The sequence below is a fragment of the Odocoileus virginianus genome, chromosome 33 (genome assembly GCF_023699985.2).
Source record: "Odocoileus virginianus isolate 20LAN1187 ecotype Illinois chromosome 33, Ovbor_1.2, whole genome shotgun sequence".
Taxonomy (NCBI): Eukaryota; Metazoa; Chordata; class Mammalia; order Artiodactyla; family Cervidae; genus Odocoileus; species Odocoileus virginianus.
Genome location: NC_069706.1, coordinates 37,752,066 through 37,764,879, shown reverse-complemented (window position 1 = coordinate 37,764,879; position 12,814 = coordinate 37,752,066). Strand labels below are relative to the sequence as shown.

The following is a 12,814-nucleotide window of genomic DNA, read 5'->3' as shown; positions in this document are numbered from 1 at the left end:
GTCTTCTAGAGACGAAGGCTGGTGCCGGCTGCACAATACCATGAATGCGCTTAACTCCACTGACCCTTACGCTTGGAATAGGTTAAGATGTGTTTTACCACAATTGTTAAAGTTTTTAAGTCACGGAGTGGATGCGAGCCCTCTAGCCTCAGCCTCCCTCTGCTCCCACTTTGGGCTTGCAGCTTGGCCCGAATTCCTAACCCACTGGTGATACTCTGCTGGTCTACACCTGCGGAGGTTTGCCAATTCTCCTTTCCCTCCCTGGGGTTGTCCCTGCTTTATCCCGCCTTTTGACCGAACCCACTCGAATGCCGTGAGATGCATGGATGGCATCATCGACTCAATGGACGAGTTTGAGCAAACTCCGGGAGGTGGGGAAGGACAGGGAAGCCTGGCGTGCTGCAGTCCATGGGGTAGCACCGAGTCAGACACAGCTCAGCAACTGAACAACGGACAGCTCAAGCGTCAGCAGCCTGGGTCCTCCCCCGTCCCGCCACCCGCCGCCTGCTCCGAGGGCTGCTGCTCTCTCTCTGGGCGCCCTCTTCCTCGTGCCTGTATCTCTACAGCCGTCCGCTCATGTAATGTCTTGGCCTCGCGTTTGCTCGTCTGCACATGTCTCCCCAGTGGACGTGGGCTGTGTGGGGCAGGGTGCCTGCAGGTACGAGGGTAACTGAGCATTCTGTCAGCCACTTGGGGCTGAGAGTGAAGACCCAACTATTTGGAGATAGAATATCATTAAAATGGGATTATAGGGACTTCTCTGACTGGTTCCAAATAGGAAAAGGAGTACATCAAGGCTGCATATTGTCACCCTGCTTATTTCACTTATGTGCAGAGTACATCATGAGAAACGCTGGGCTGGAAGAAGCACAAGCTGGAATCAAGATTGCGAGGAGAAATATCAATAACCTCAGATATGCAGATGACACCACCCTTATGGCAGAAAGTGAAGAGGAACTAAAGAGCCTCTTGATGAAAGTGAAAGAGGAGAGTGAAAAAGTTGGCTTAAAGCTCAACATTCAGAAAACTAAGATCATGGCATCTGGTCCCATCACTTCATGGCAAATAGATGGGGAAACAGTGGAAACAGTGTCAGACTTTATTTTTGGGGGCTCCGAAATCACTGCAGATGGTGACTGCAGCCATGAAATTAAAAGACGCTTACTCCTCAGAAGGAAAGTTATGACCAACCTAGATAGCATATTAAAAAGCAGAGACATTACTTTGCCAACAAAGGTCCGTCTGGTCAAGGCTCTGGTTTTTCCAGCGGTCATGTATGGATGTGAGAGTTGGAATGTGAAGAAAGCTGAGCGCTGAAAAATTGATGCTTTTGAACTGTGGTGTTGGAGAAGACTCTTGAGAGTCCCTTGGACTGCAAGGAAATCCAACTAGTCCATCCTAAAGGAGATCAGTCCTGGGTGTTCATTGGAAGGACTGATGCTGAAGCTGAAACTCCAGTACTTTGGCCACCTCATGCAAAGAGTTGACTCATTTGAAAAGACCCTGATGCTGGGAGGGATTGGGGGGCAGGAGGAGAAGGGGACGACAGAGGATGAGATGGTTGGATGGCATCACTGACTCGATTGGCATGAGTTTGAGCAAACTCCAGGAGTTGGTGATGGACAGGGAGGCCTGGCGTGCTGCGATTCATGGGGTCACAAAGAGTCGGACACGACTGAGCAACTGAACTGAACTGGAGGTCCACTGGTGGGAACTCTACGCTTCCACCGCAGGGGGCACAGGTTTGATCCCTGGTTGGTGAACTAAGATCCCGCATGCCAGGTGGTACCGCCAAAACAACAGAAAATAAGTTTAATGGGATTATGATGGCCGTAAACACACACACTTTGTGACTTGGTAGTGAATCTCCTTCCTCCATTATAAGCAGAGCAGAGGGTCCTAGGCTGGTGTCCCTGCAATTTGGGGGCATCCCTTGGGGCCATCAGGGGCTCAGGAGGGCTCCATGGAGAGATGATGAGTGGGTTCCTGGCCGGGCCCAGGCCTAAGATTCCTAGTAAACTGTGTCCAGTGGGGCAGGGACGCATTCTTAAAGAGAAGTCCCTGTGTATACACGGGGTCTGGGAAACTGGGGTGGGGGCAGGGAGAATAACAGAGACTTTCAGAAAGCATCCCTGGACACTGTTGTGCACCTCACCTGACCCGACCCTTAGAAGGGCTTGGACCAGATTCCCAAGGAAAGGAGGCTCTGTAGTGAGCAACCACAGAAATAAATTTTCTTTAAAGTGATATCTCCACTTTGGCCACCTGATGCAAAGAACTGACTCATTGGAAAAGACCTCGATGCTAGGAAAGATTGAAGGCAGGAGGAGAAGCGGACGACAGAGGATGAGATTGTTGAATGGCATCACCGACTCGATGGACGTGAGTTTGAGGAAGTTCCAGGAGTTGGTGATGGACAGGGAGGCCTGGCGTGCTACAGTCCATGGGGTCGCAAAGAGTCAGACATGACTGAGCAATGGAACTGAACTCCAGGAATATTTAAAAGCCCATTGGAAAGATAGACATATAGATAGAAAGAAAAAACGAATTCAGAAATAGGTTCGCATATGCATAGTCTGTTGATTCACTGCAAAGGTGCCAAAGGGAAAGATTGCCTTTTCAATAACTGGTGCTGGAGCAATTGAACATCCATACAGGGAAAAAGTGTTAATCCTTGCCTCACACTGTATGTAAACTTTAACCCAGAAAGGATCAGAGACCTAAATGTAAGAGCTAGATCCTTGAAACGGCCAAAGAAAAACACTCTTCAGTGTTTGTCTGACTTTGGAGTGGGCGGAAATTTGTTAGATGTAACAGCAAAATCACAATCCTTTTTTTAAAAGGTGGTAAGTTAGGCTTCATCAAAATTAAAAACTTTTGCTCTTTGAAAGACACCATTAAGAAAGCAAGAAGATAAGCCACAGAATAAGAGGAGATATTTGCAAATCATACATCTGGTAACTTGTATCCAGACTATATAAGGACCTTCTATAACCCAATGGAAAATGAATGAAAGAGTTGAATAGACATTTTGCCCCCAAAAAAAATCATACAAATAGAATGTATTCATGTAATTAAATATGTATTTGCACACCCTCTCAATCAAGAAACCACTGACATGCACATTTTTTTTTTCTTCCAGGAAAACCTCTCACCTGGTACCCACTTCATCCTGGAACAGCTAAGACGGTGTTAATTCCATGGTAGCAGCAGTTTCCTTGACCGTCCCGTGTAAGACTCACAGCCACAAACGGTAAGAATTGCGTCCACCTGGTGACCTGGGGGGTCTGTGAGATGAAGCTGGAGGAGCCAGGTGGGCCTTAGGGCTGCTGTAAGCAGTGACGTGTCTGTCTAACTCCTGCTCTCCAGGGGGAGCCGGGACAATCCTGATCTGTCGCGTTCGACACTATCCATGGTGTAAATACTCCCGTCCTGGCTCATCTCAAGCTAATGACGTCATGACGTCACCGAACCCAGAGTTGGGAAGAGATGCATGTGATCGGCTCTTCTGAGTAACCCACACCCGTTCCAGCAATGAGATGCCGCTTCACACATCTCATCAGCAGAGCACTAAGCCAGACAATACCGAGGGTTTGACATGAAGGTGCATTAATGGTGGTGGGAGTGGAAATTGGTTCAACCACTATGGAGAGCAGGGCGGTATTATTTGGCGGGATGCTTGTAGACTGCAATCCAAAAATGTGTATGATTTTCTACCCGGAGATGTGTAAACAGAGCTTCTTGCAACATTGTTGGGAAGAGCCAGAAAGTGGAAGCAACCTAAATGTCCATCAGTAGGAAAATGTACAAGTAAACCATGAACAGTCATTGAGCGGAAGAATGCACTGCAGCATTCTTAAAATTAATACCTAATGCATGTATCAAGATGGCTGTATCTTGGAAAACAGTGTGGAATAGAAAATCAGGCTTTAGGATGTTATGTGATGTATAACATAGAACTTCTGTACAAGTTTTAAATGCATAAAATGCTACCCGGTGATATGGTACAGAGATATATATTCATTGAAACATGATGAAAAATCATTTTAAATAGAGTAGACAAATACATCTGAAATTTATGATAATATTGCTCCTGGGGAGAGAGAGAGGAGCTTGAAGCTGGGGATGGATGTAAAGGGTACTTCATCTTTATTATATTATTCTAGCTCCTTTAAATATTAAAAAATAGTGATTTGAAATAAAAATGACAACATATTAATGGTTTAAATTCTGTATTCTGACAAATAGGGCATCGTACTGGTTACATTTTTCTTTATGTTTCTCGATATTTCAAAAAGTCCTTCAGAGCAGCAAGGCGTGATCTCTTTATGACATGAGATTAACTCCATCCCTGTTCACTGGCAAATCCCACACATCAAGTACTCAGGCAGAGAAGTGCCACGAGAACGTGACCAGGTGGGCCCTCTCCTCTCCAGTGATGTGCCCCCGACTCCAGAAAGCCCCTCTTGACTGCCTCCTCTGAGCTCCTGGTGGCATTTCGTGAATGTACCTTTGGTGACACTTGTCACACTGACTGCACAGTAATTTAATGTTTCCAGCTGGAGCTGGGGTCATCCCAAGGGTTCTCTTCACGTGTCTGAGTTGGAAAGACTCAAACAGCTGGGAGCTGGGGTGCCTGGGGTTTCTGAGACATTTCTATCTTTCTAGACAGATCCACGGATGATGAAGATAGATTGGTAGATGCAGACAGGTAATGGCTAAATAGGTAGATAGAATAAAGATAGATATAGATGAATTAATGATAGATAAAGATGGATGGTAAATACAGACAGATAGATTCCAGTATTCTTGCCTGGGAAATCCCACGGGCAGAGTAGCCTGCTGGGCTGTTCCATGGGTCAAAACTGAGTGACTGAACAAAACAGACAGACAGACAGGCAGATGGCTGTAAATGTGGAGACAGAGATGCTGTGGTATGCTATAAATGTATCCTCTCTTGCTCTAGAACCAATTGCTACATATTCAGAAATTTTGTGAGCTGGTTGCCAAACCATCAGTAACTTGAAATTGACGGTGATGAGAGTATTTCCATCACAGAAATAAGCTATCCATCAGATCTGTTTTTGAGAGAGAGCAAGCTTGTCTGCATCCCTGGGTGTTGATAAAGAAATATTTACTTTCTCCATTCTGTGTGAATATATCCAGTTCTCCCAGCCAAGATGAAAACGTGAAGGGGGAGGTAAAACCTCCTCCCACTGCCTTTTCGGGGACAGTCACCACGTCTGCTGAGGGTGGTCACCTCGCCCCACGCTCACCGAACCTCTAGCAGCTCCAGAAGGGAGCAGCCGCCTCTGCAGTGAGCTGAGGCCTCGCCATGAAATCATCCCCTGATATCTGTGCAGAGTCAGAGGAATAGAGAGGAAGCGATGATTAGTTACACTTCTATTGAAAAGTCTTCTCCACAACTGGGGAGAAGTTTAAAAAAAAAAAGACGCTGAGCAAAAATAGTTTCCCCTCTGTTGAACTAAAACTCCCCATGCCTTCTTTCAAAAGGACATCTTAAATCCAAAATGGAAATCAAGGACTTGGCTTTTTCGGTAATTGTACTGGAATATAGTTGACTGACAGTGTTGTGTTAGTTTCCAGTGTATGGCAGTGATTCGGTTATACATATATCCACGCCACATATCAGTCATTACGGAATATTGATTAGAGTTCCCCGTACTATCCAGTAGGCCCCTGTTGGTTACTTATTTTATATATAGTAGTGTGCGTATTTTAATCCCAACTTCCAAAATTTATTCTTCCCCCCAACACTTCCCCTTTGGTAATAATAAGTTTCTTTTTGAAATCTGTGATTCTGTGTTTAAGTTCACTTTATCATTTTTTAAAATTAGATTCCACACATTAGTGATATCATATGATAAATGTCTTTCTTTGTCTGACTTACTTCACTTAGTATGCTAACTTCTAGGCCCATCCATGTTGCTGTAAATGGCATTATTTCATTATTTTTTACGGCTGAGTAAGTTTCCATTGTGTGTGTATTTGTGTGTGTGTGTGTGTGTGTGTGTGTGTGTGTGTACATATATGTATATAAAACATCTTCTTTATCCAGTCTTCTGTCGATGGACATTTCGCTTTCTTCCACGTTTGGGCTATTGTGAATAGTGCTGCTATGAATACTAGAGTGCATGTATCTTTTTGAATTATAGTTTTGTCCAAATATATGCCCAGGAATGATTGCTGGGTCGTATGGTAGCTCTATTTTTAGTTTTTAAGAGACTCCCAGAGTGTTCTCCATAGTGGCTGGACCAGTTTGCATTCCCACCCTCAGTGTTGGAGGATTCCCTTTTCTCCACACCCTTTCCAGCATTTACTGTTTGTAGACTTTTAGACAGTGGCCATTCTGACCAGTGTCAGGTGATACCTCACTATAGCCTTAGTTGGCATTTCTCTAATAATTGGCGATGTTGTGACCGTCTTTTCATGTGCATTTTGGCTATCTCTGTGTCTTCTTTGGATAAATGTCTATTTAGATCTTATGCCCATTTTCTGATTGGGTTGTTTGTTTTTTTTGACATAGAGCTGCATGAGCCGTTTGTATATTTTAGAGATCAATCCCCTGTGGGTTGTAAAGTTTGCAAATATTTTTGCCCGTTCCGTGGCTCATGTTTCATTTTGTTTATGGTTTCCATTCCTGTGCAAAAGCTTTTAAGTTTAATTAGGTCCCATTTGTTTTTTGTTTTTATTTTTATTCCTCTAGGAGGTGAATCCAAAAAAGATACTGCTGCGATTTATGTCAAAGAGTGTTCTGCCTGTGTTTTCCTCTAAGAAGAGTTTTATAGTATCCAGTCTTCCATTCAGGTCATCGACCCCTTTTGCGTGTATTTTTGTGTGTGGTGTTAGAGAATGTTCTGGTTTCAGTCTTTTACATGTCGCTGTCCAGTTTTTCCGTGTGCTGGATCTTGAATGACAACCCAGCAGGACCGAGTTGTCCACACCTGCACTTTCCAAGGAAAGGGCTGATCTCGACCAGCTCCAGGGAGATAACCTTGAAGGTCAAGGTGTTTCCAGCCTGACAGGAGTTCCTTGGGGGCCGTGGGCCACACCCGATTGTTAATGCCGGCAGTGTGGCTCACGAAAGGGGTCTTGGGCCATACTGTATCTGCTTGACCTCTAGAGGGGCTGAAGACTGAAAGCTAAGGTCAGCCACACAGACAGTCCATCCTTATGCGACTGACCCCCAGCAACACACCTGGAAGGCAAGGCCTGGCCGGGCTGCCCTGGCTGACACCATGTCATATGCACATATGTCATCACACATCATTATCGGGAGAACTAAGAATCGTCCGTTCCATTCCACTGGGAAAAGACAGAGGGACGCCTTCTCACGGTCTCACCTGGACTCTGTCCCCCGGTTCTTTTACCTTTGCCGATTTTCATCGATGTCCTCTTGCTATGATAAACCATAATTGTGAGCGTGACTGCAGAACTGAAGGGGGAGGCCCCGTGGAGACAGCCCTCAGGGTTTCAGTCCAGCCTTTTTACGTGTTCTTTCATTTTCTTTTCATTCCCCGTCGAGCCCACCTGTGGAAAAGCTCGCCCCTTTCCACACAACCAGTGTTTTCTCTCATCTCCACGCTCTTCTTAGCACTAGGGTTAGCCGTCCAGGATTTACGAGAGTGTGATCGTGAAATACGAGGGTGAAAAGCAGTAAGGCGCTCAAATCGGTGGGAAAGCCAAGATGGTGCTGCCCACAGTGAGCAGGCAGGGGCCCTGGCGTGCAGGAGCTCATCCGATGGGGTGGCCGGCGGGCGTCTGGACTCTTTATAGGAGGCTGCCCTTCACAGTCCTCACTGAGCGCGGCAGAGGTGGGGGCGCCACAGACGCCAGACTGCGGCGGCGGCGGGAGGAGTGGGGCAGGGGCCGGTCAGAGCGGGTGAGGGCGGCGTGTGTGGGTGTGTGTGTGGGTGTGGGGGGTAGGGGCCGGTCAGAGCGGGTGAGGGCGGCGTGTGTGGGTGTGTGTGTGGGTGGGTGGGTGTGTGTGTGTGTGTGTGTGTGTGTGGAGGTGTGGGGGTGTGTGTGGGTGTGGGGGGTGTATGTGTGGGGGGGGTTGTGTGTGAGCCACTCCACTGCGTCCCCCTGCACTAGTCCTCCTGGGTCACCAGCTTTATCTTCTTGCAAGGCGTTGGCCTCAGATGGTTGGCCTCAGCCACAGGCTTGTCACAGCCTTTGCTGGTCTAGGCTGACCCCTCCCAGCTCCGCTGACCCCGCAGGCCACCAGTCAGGAGTCCTGGCTCACCCCATTCAGGCCGGCCCTCTTGGCCCAGCCCCGAGATCAAGTACAATTCCGCATCGTGGACTGACGCCAGTGGCAAGGGTTCTGATGAGTCAGAGATTGAAGGAAAAGTGATAAAACCCAGTGGTGGAGATTCTGCCTCCAGAAGCTGGCCGTGCTGGCCACGTTCTGCTCCGTGAGGCCCCTCCCATGTCCTCTCCCCTGGGCCCCCCACCTAGGTCCCTCACCCCCACCCCCCACCCTGACTCTCCGCAGCCAGGGAACCAAGGAAGCCTTTCTGGTCTTACAGGTGGAATGCCTTTTCTCTCTTTTTTTTTTTTAATACTTTACATCCTGTTCCCCTCATCTCTATCTGCATATGATAGAACTTTGAGAAGAGAACTTTGAGGCCCAGGATTTTGAAACCTAAAGCCATGAGATGACTTATCTTAGTCTCTTCAGGCTGTGATAACAAGATCCCTCAGCATGGGTGGCATTTATTTCTCCCAGTTCTAGAGGCTGGAAGTCGAAGGTCAAGGCCAGATGGGTTGCATCATGGTGAGGACCACTTCCTGGTTCATAGCTGGGGCCTCCTTGCTGAGTCCCCACATAGTGGAAGGGGCCAGGGTGAGGGGGAGCTCTGTGGGGTCCCTTTTAGACGAACACTAATCCCAGGGGGCTTCCCTGGTGGTCCAGTAGTCAAGAATCTGCCTTACAGTGTAGGGGCATGGGTTCAATCCTTGGTCAGAAAGCTAAGATCCCACTGACCTCAGAGCAAATAAGCCTGCACACCATAACTCAAGAGTCTGTGCCCCACAACGGAAACCCCCCCCCATGATGTAATGAAGACCCAGTGCAGCCAAATGAATAAATAATTTTAAAAAAGAAAGAACACTAATCTCATCCGTGAGGACTCCACCCTTGACCCCTCCCCGCAAAGGCCTCACCTCCCAATACCATCACCTTGGGGGTTAGGGTTTCAACACAATTTTGCGGGGATAGGAACCTCCACACCACAGCTGTGGCTCTTTCTGTCTCTCTGCATTCCTGCTCTGCAGTCTTTCCTTGAGGCACTCCAGGCAAGGTCGAAGAGACATCAGGCATGAGAAAACGCTAGTGACGGTTTGAAATGGGAGGGGGGGCTGTACAATGCTGTGGATGTTCCAAATGCCACAGGATAGCACACGTCAGAAAAGTCCACTCTGTTATGTGGGCTTCACCCCAGTGAGAAAAAAGAAAAAAAGGAGGCCTTAGTCAGTCATTCGGAAACATGATCCACCTGCATTTCAGCGTCACCTCCACGCCAGCTGGATGAGCTGGGCACCTTTAAATCTTCGCTCGCTAATTGGAGCGCGTGCAGGCTTCTGGCGGTGGCGACAGACTGTGTGATTAATTTAGCAAATGTCACGGTCAAGAGGACAAGCTGCAGAGAAGCCCCCGGGGGCAGGGCCCAGGGTCCACGGCCTGGCTCAGCCACTTCCGCAGGGTGTGACCTCGGCAAGGACTTTAATTTTTTAAATCGTTCATTTATTATTAACAGCCCAAGAGGAAATATGTGACTATTATTCAATCTTCTGCATTTAACTTTTCATGTCTCATGAACTTTCACCCTGGGAAATGTCAAATCCAGCCACGCAACATCCAAGCAGAAGTCAGAATGTCCCCAAACGTTAGAGATATGAACCACAGCCTTTACAAACAGTTCTGGGCGTCAGAGATAATGTAAACGCTCTGTGCTTTGGTGTCTTTGTTGGCGAGTAGGGGGCCCCGTCCCGGCCCGGGCTCTTCTGTTTCTCTCCCTGCTGACCCACCGCAGCAGCCTCCTGGCCGGCTCGCACATGCCTTCCCCACTCCATCGTTCCAGCTCCCCAGCTTACAACGGTCCACGGCTTCCGTTGTTCTTGAGACGCAGTCCAGAATCCTCACCACGGCCACGGGGGCCCCCACACCAGCTCCGGTCCCTGTCGGCTTGTCCCAGTTTCCCCCGAGGCTGCTCAGACACGCTCACCATTTCTCATGAGCCACCCATGGCCAGTAGCCGCTGGCCTGGCTCTCCTGCAAAATGATGATGAGACTTCCTTACCAGCTGCTGTGAGTGTTAGATGAGATAGACGTTAGGAACACACCCAGGGATAGAAAGGATGCACGAGAAAATCTGCCTTAAAAAAAAAATTGGATACGTCACATAATAGATTTCCTAAGAAAGAAAAAAATTGATGTTGAGGAAGAAAATTTATTATACAGAAAGGCTCATAATATATCACAGAGAGAAAAAAAGAGACACCCAAGTATGCTCATGAGTATGCCACTGGTTTTGTCAAGGTGCACATTTTGTAGTTACACACGAATATATAATTTTATAATTATCTATAAATCATGGACAACCTGTAAGTACATATAACTGATGAGTGTATGTGTGGGTGTGTACATATTTTTAAAACCACAATGTCAGTATCAACATATTATTAATAGTAGTGGTTATCTGTAGGTAGCAGAAAGCATAAAGCCAGATATTTAATCTGTGTGTTTTCTGTGGGTTGTTTTTTGTTTGGTTTTGATTTTTTTTTCTTGCATTGAGCACAAGTTGTTTGTAATTAGAAGGTGAAGTTGACCATCCTCCTGTGTGATACTGTATTTCTTATCTTGGACAAATAGTACAGGATTCTTGAATCTGTGACAGCTACTGAATGTGTTTAATATTTTGAATTATAGATAAACAAAATAATCTGCTTTAAACTGAATAGAAAGCGGTTCCTAGCTTAAGCCATTGGACTGTGAGAAGTAGTTAAAACCGCTGTATCCTGGCAGACGTCTGCAGGCTGGGAAAGTTAAGTTGTCGCCAAGTCTGATTTGCAGGGAGAGACTCCACTGGGCTTGTTGGTTTGGCGCTTGTTGGTTGGTTTGGATCTGCCCTGGTTCGAGCGAGGCTCGAGGTGGGCAGCTTTCCCTCGACCTGGGGTTCCTGAGCCGCCCGGACGCCTGGGGAACTGTCTCTGCGGAGCGGGACGGGAGGCCCTCCTGACCGCATCACAGAGACCTGCCTGGAAAGGGACGGTGCCCAGGGGTGGCGGTGACCCAGGACAGAGGCCAGGTGGGGGACGAGCTGAAGGCCGCGGGCAGGGGGGCACAGGTCCCGGTGGGGGTGCTCGCGGGAGCAGCACTGGTCAGGTCCCCGGCCGGACGGACGTCCAATCTGAGTGCAGCTGAGGCCGCCAGGGCAGGGCCTGTACGTGGAGACGCAAGGCCCAGGCTGGGCGCTGGGCAAGGCCGGCCTTCTGTGGCCAAGCGCGCGAGGCGGCGGGAAGCCAGCCGGGGGAGGGGGCGGGTGGTCGGGCGGGAAGGCAGCCACTCCAGCGGCCCTGGAGCCGCCTGCGCAGACGGGACCCGCAGGACTCGAAGCCGAGCTCCAGCACGTCCCGCGACCCCCACCGAGGATGCACACCGCCCTTGGCCCGGCGCGGCTTCTCCGGAGAAACGCCCTTTTCCTCAACACCTTCATTCACGTGCCCCCACGGGTGCGTGTGGCAACCCCTGGGGAGGCGGGGTCCTGGTCCAGAGCCGCCAGCACAACAAGATGTAAAGCCCGGAGCTTTCCGTTTAAATGGACGAAGCCGTTCCTCCTCATCCGTGACCGTCTGCGTGAGTTTGCATACAAAAGCGCTCCTCCAGAGCAGCCGGCCAGGGTGGGGCCCCCGGAAGATGCAGCCGTTTCCTCCGGGACTACGTCACTCTGCGCCATCCTCGCCACTGAGACGGGCCCGCAGGCGAAATCAGTCCCGAGGTCCTGACGCTCCACCATGTCCTCCAGTTTCGCCCTTCTCCATCTGCCCCGACGGGTCAGCGCCTCCCACGTTCTCCCGAGCGCTGTGTCCTCTGCGGGGCGGCATCGAATTCGGACTCTGGTCCCACTCAGTATTTCCACTCCTAAGCTGCCTGGCTCCCCCAGGAAGCCAGCCGCTCTCAAGCTTTGTCGTCACAACAGCAACCCTCATCTCACACCAGGTCCCCCGCCCAAGACTCCACAGATCATCCCGGAACGCTTGGTCGTCTGAGTTCCCAGGCTCCATCCTCAGACCATCATTCACTCTGTGTCTCATGGTTTATTCTCCTGGCAGTCTGCGAGCCAACACCAGATGCCAGGGTGATTTTTTTTTTCCCCTCCCAACACTGTGGAGGAAAAACAGATCTTCCAGATGTGGGAGCCCCCTGACAGTTCAGAAAATAACGATGGGCAGGAGTCTCGATTCATCAGAACGTGAAGGCACGAGGCTGGCGTCCCCACTCAGCCTCATCACCCGAGCCGTCCCGGAGTGCAGGATGACCCTCGAATCTGGGGACAGAAAACCCTGGGTGTGTCCTTGTCAGAGCTGGGCGCCCCCGGGGGCCACGGGACAGGTGCAGAGGGAGCTGTTGGCGGGACTGTTTACTCAAGGAGTACTTGCACGGCCAACAAGGGCTGTGGTCCGGCGCATCTGAAGAGCCGAGTCCTGTTCCTGCTGCGCTTGCAAGGGCCCTGGCGGCCAGGGGTCGGGTGGGCACAGCTAACCCAGCCCGTGATGCTCTCAGTCCTGG

At 49.4% G+C, this 12,814-nt stretch overlaps 1 protein-coding gene across 2 annotated transcripts in view; it reads left to right on the top strand.

Moving 5' to 3' along the window:
- The window catches only part of FOXK1 (forkhead box K1), a 211,597-nt gene that overhangs the window by 97,086 nt on the left and 101,697 nt on the right, over positions 1–12,814 (top strand). For both annotated transcript variants that reach the window (XM_070460496.1, XM_070460497.1), the window contains exon 2: positions 3,143–3,253. In XM_070460496.1, coding sequence (XP_070316597.1) covers positions 3,201–3,253 — 53 coding nt within the window. In that variant the 5' untranslated portion in view covers positions 3,143–3,200. The remainder of the gene's footprint in view (positions 1–3,142; positions 3,254–12,814) is intronic.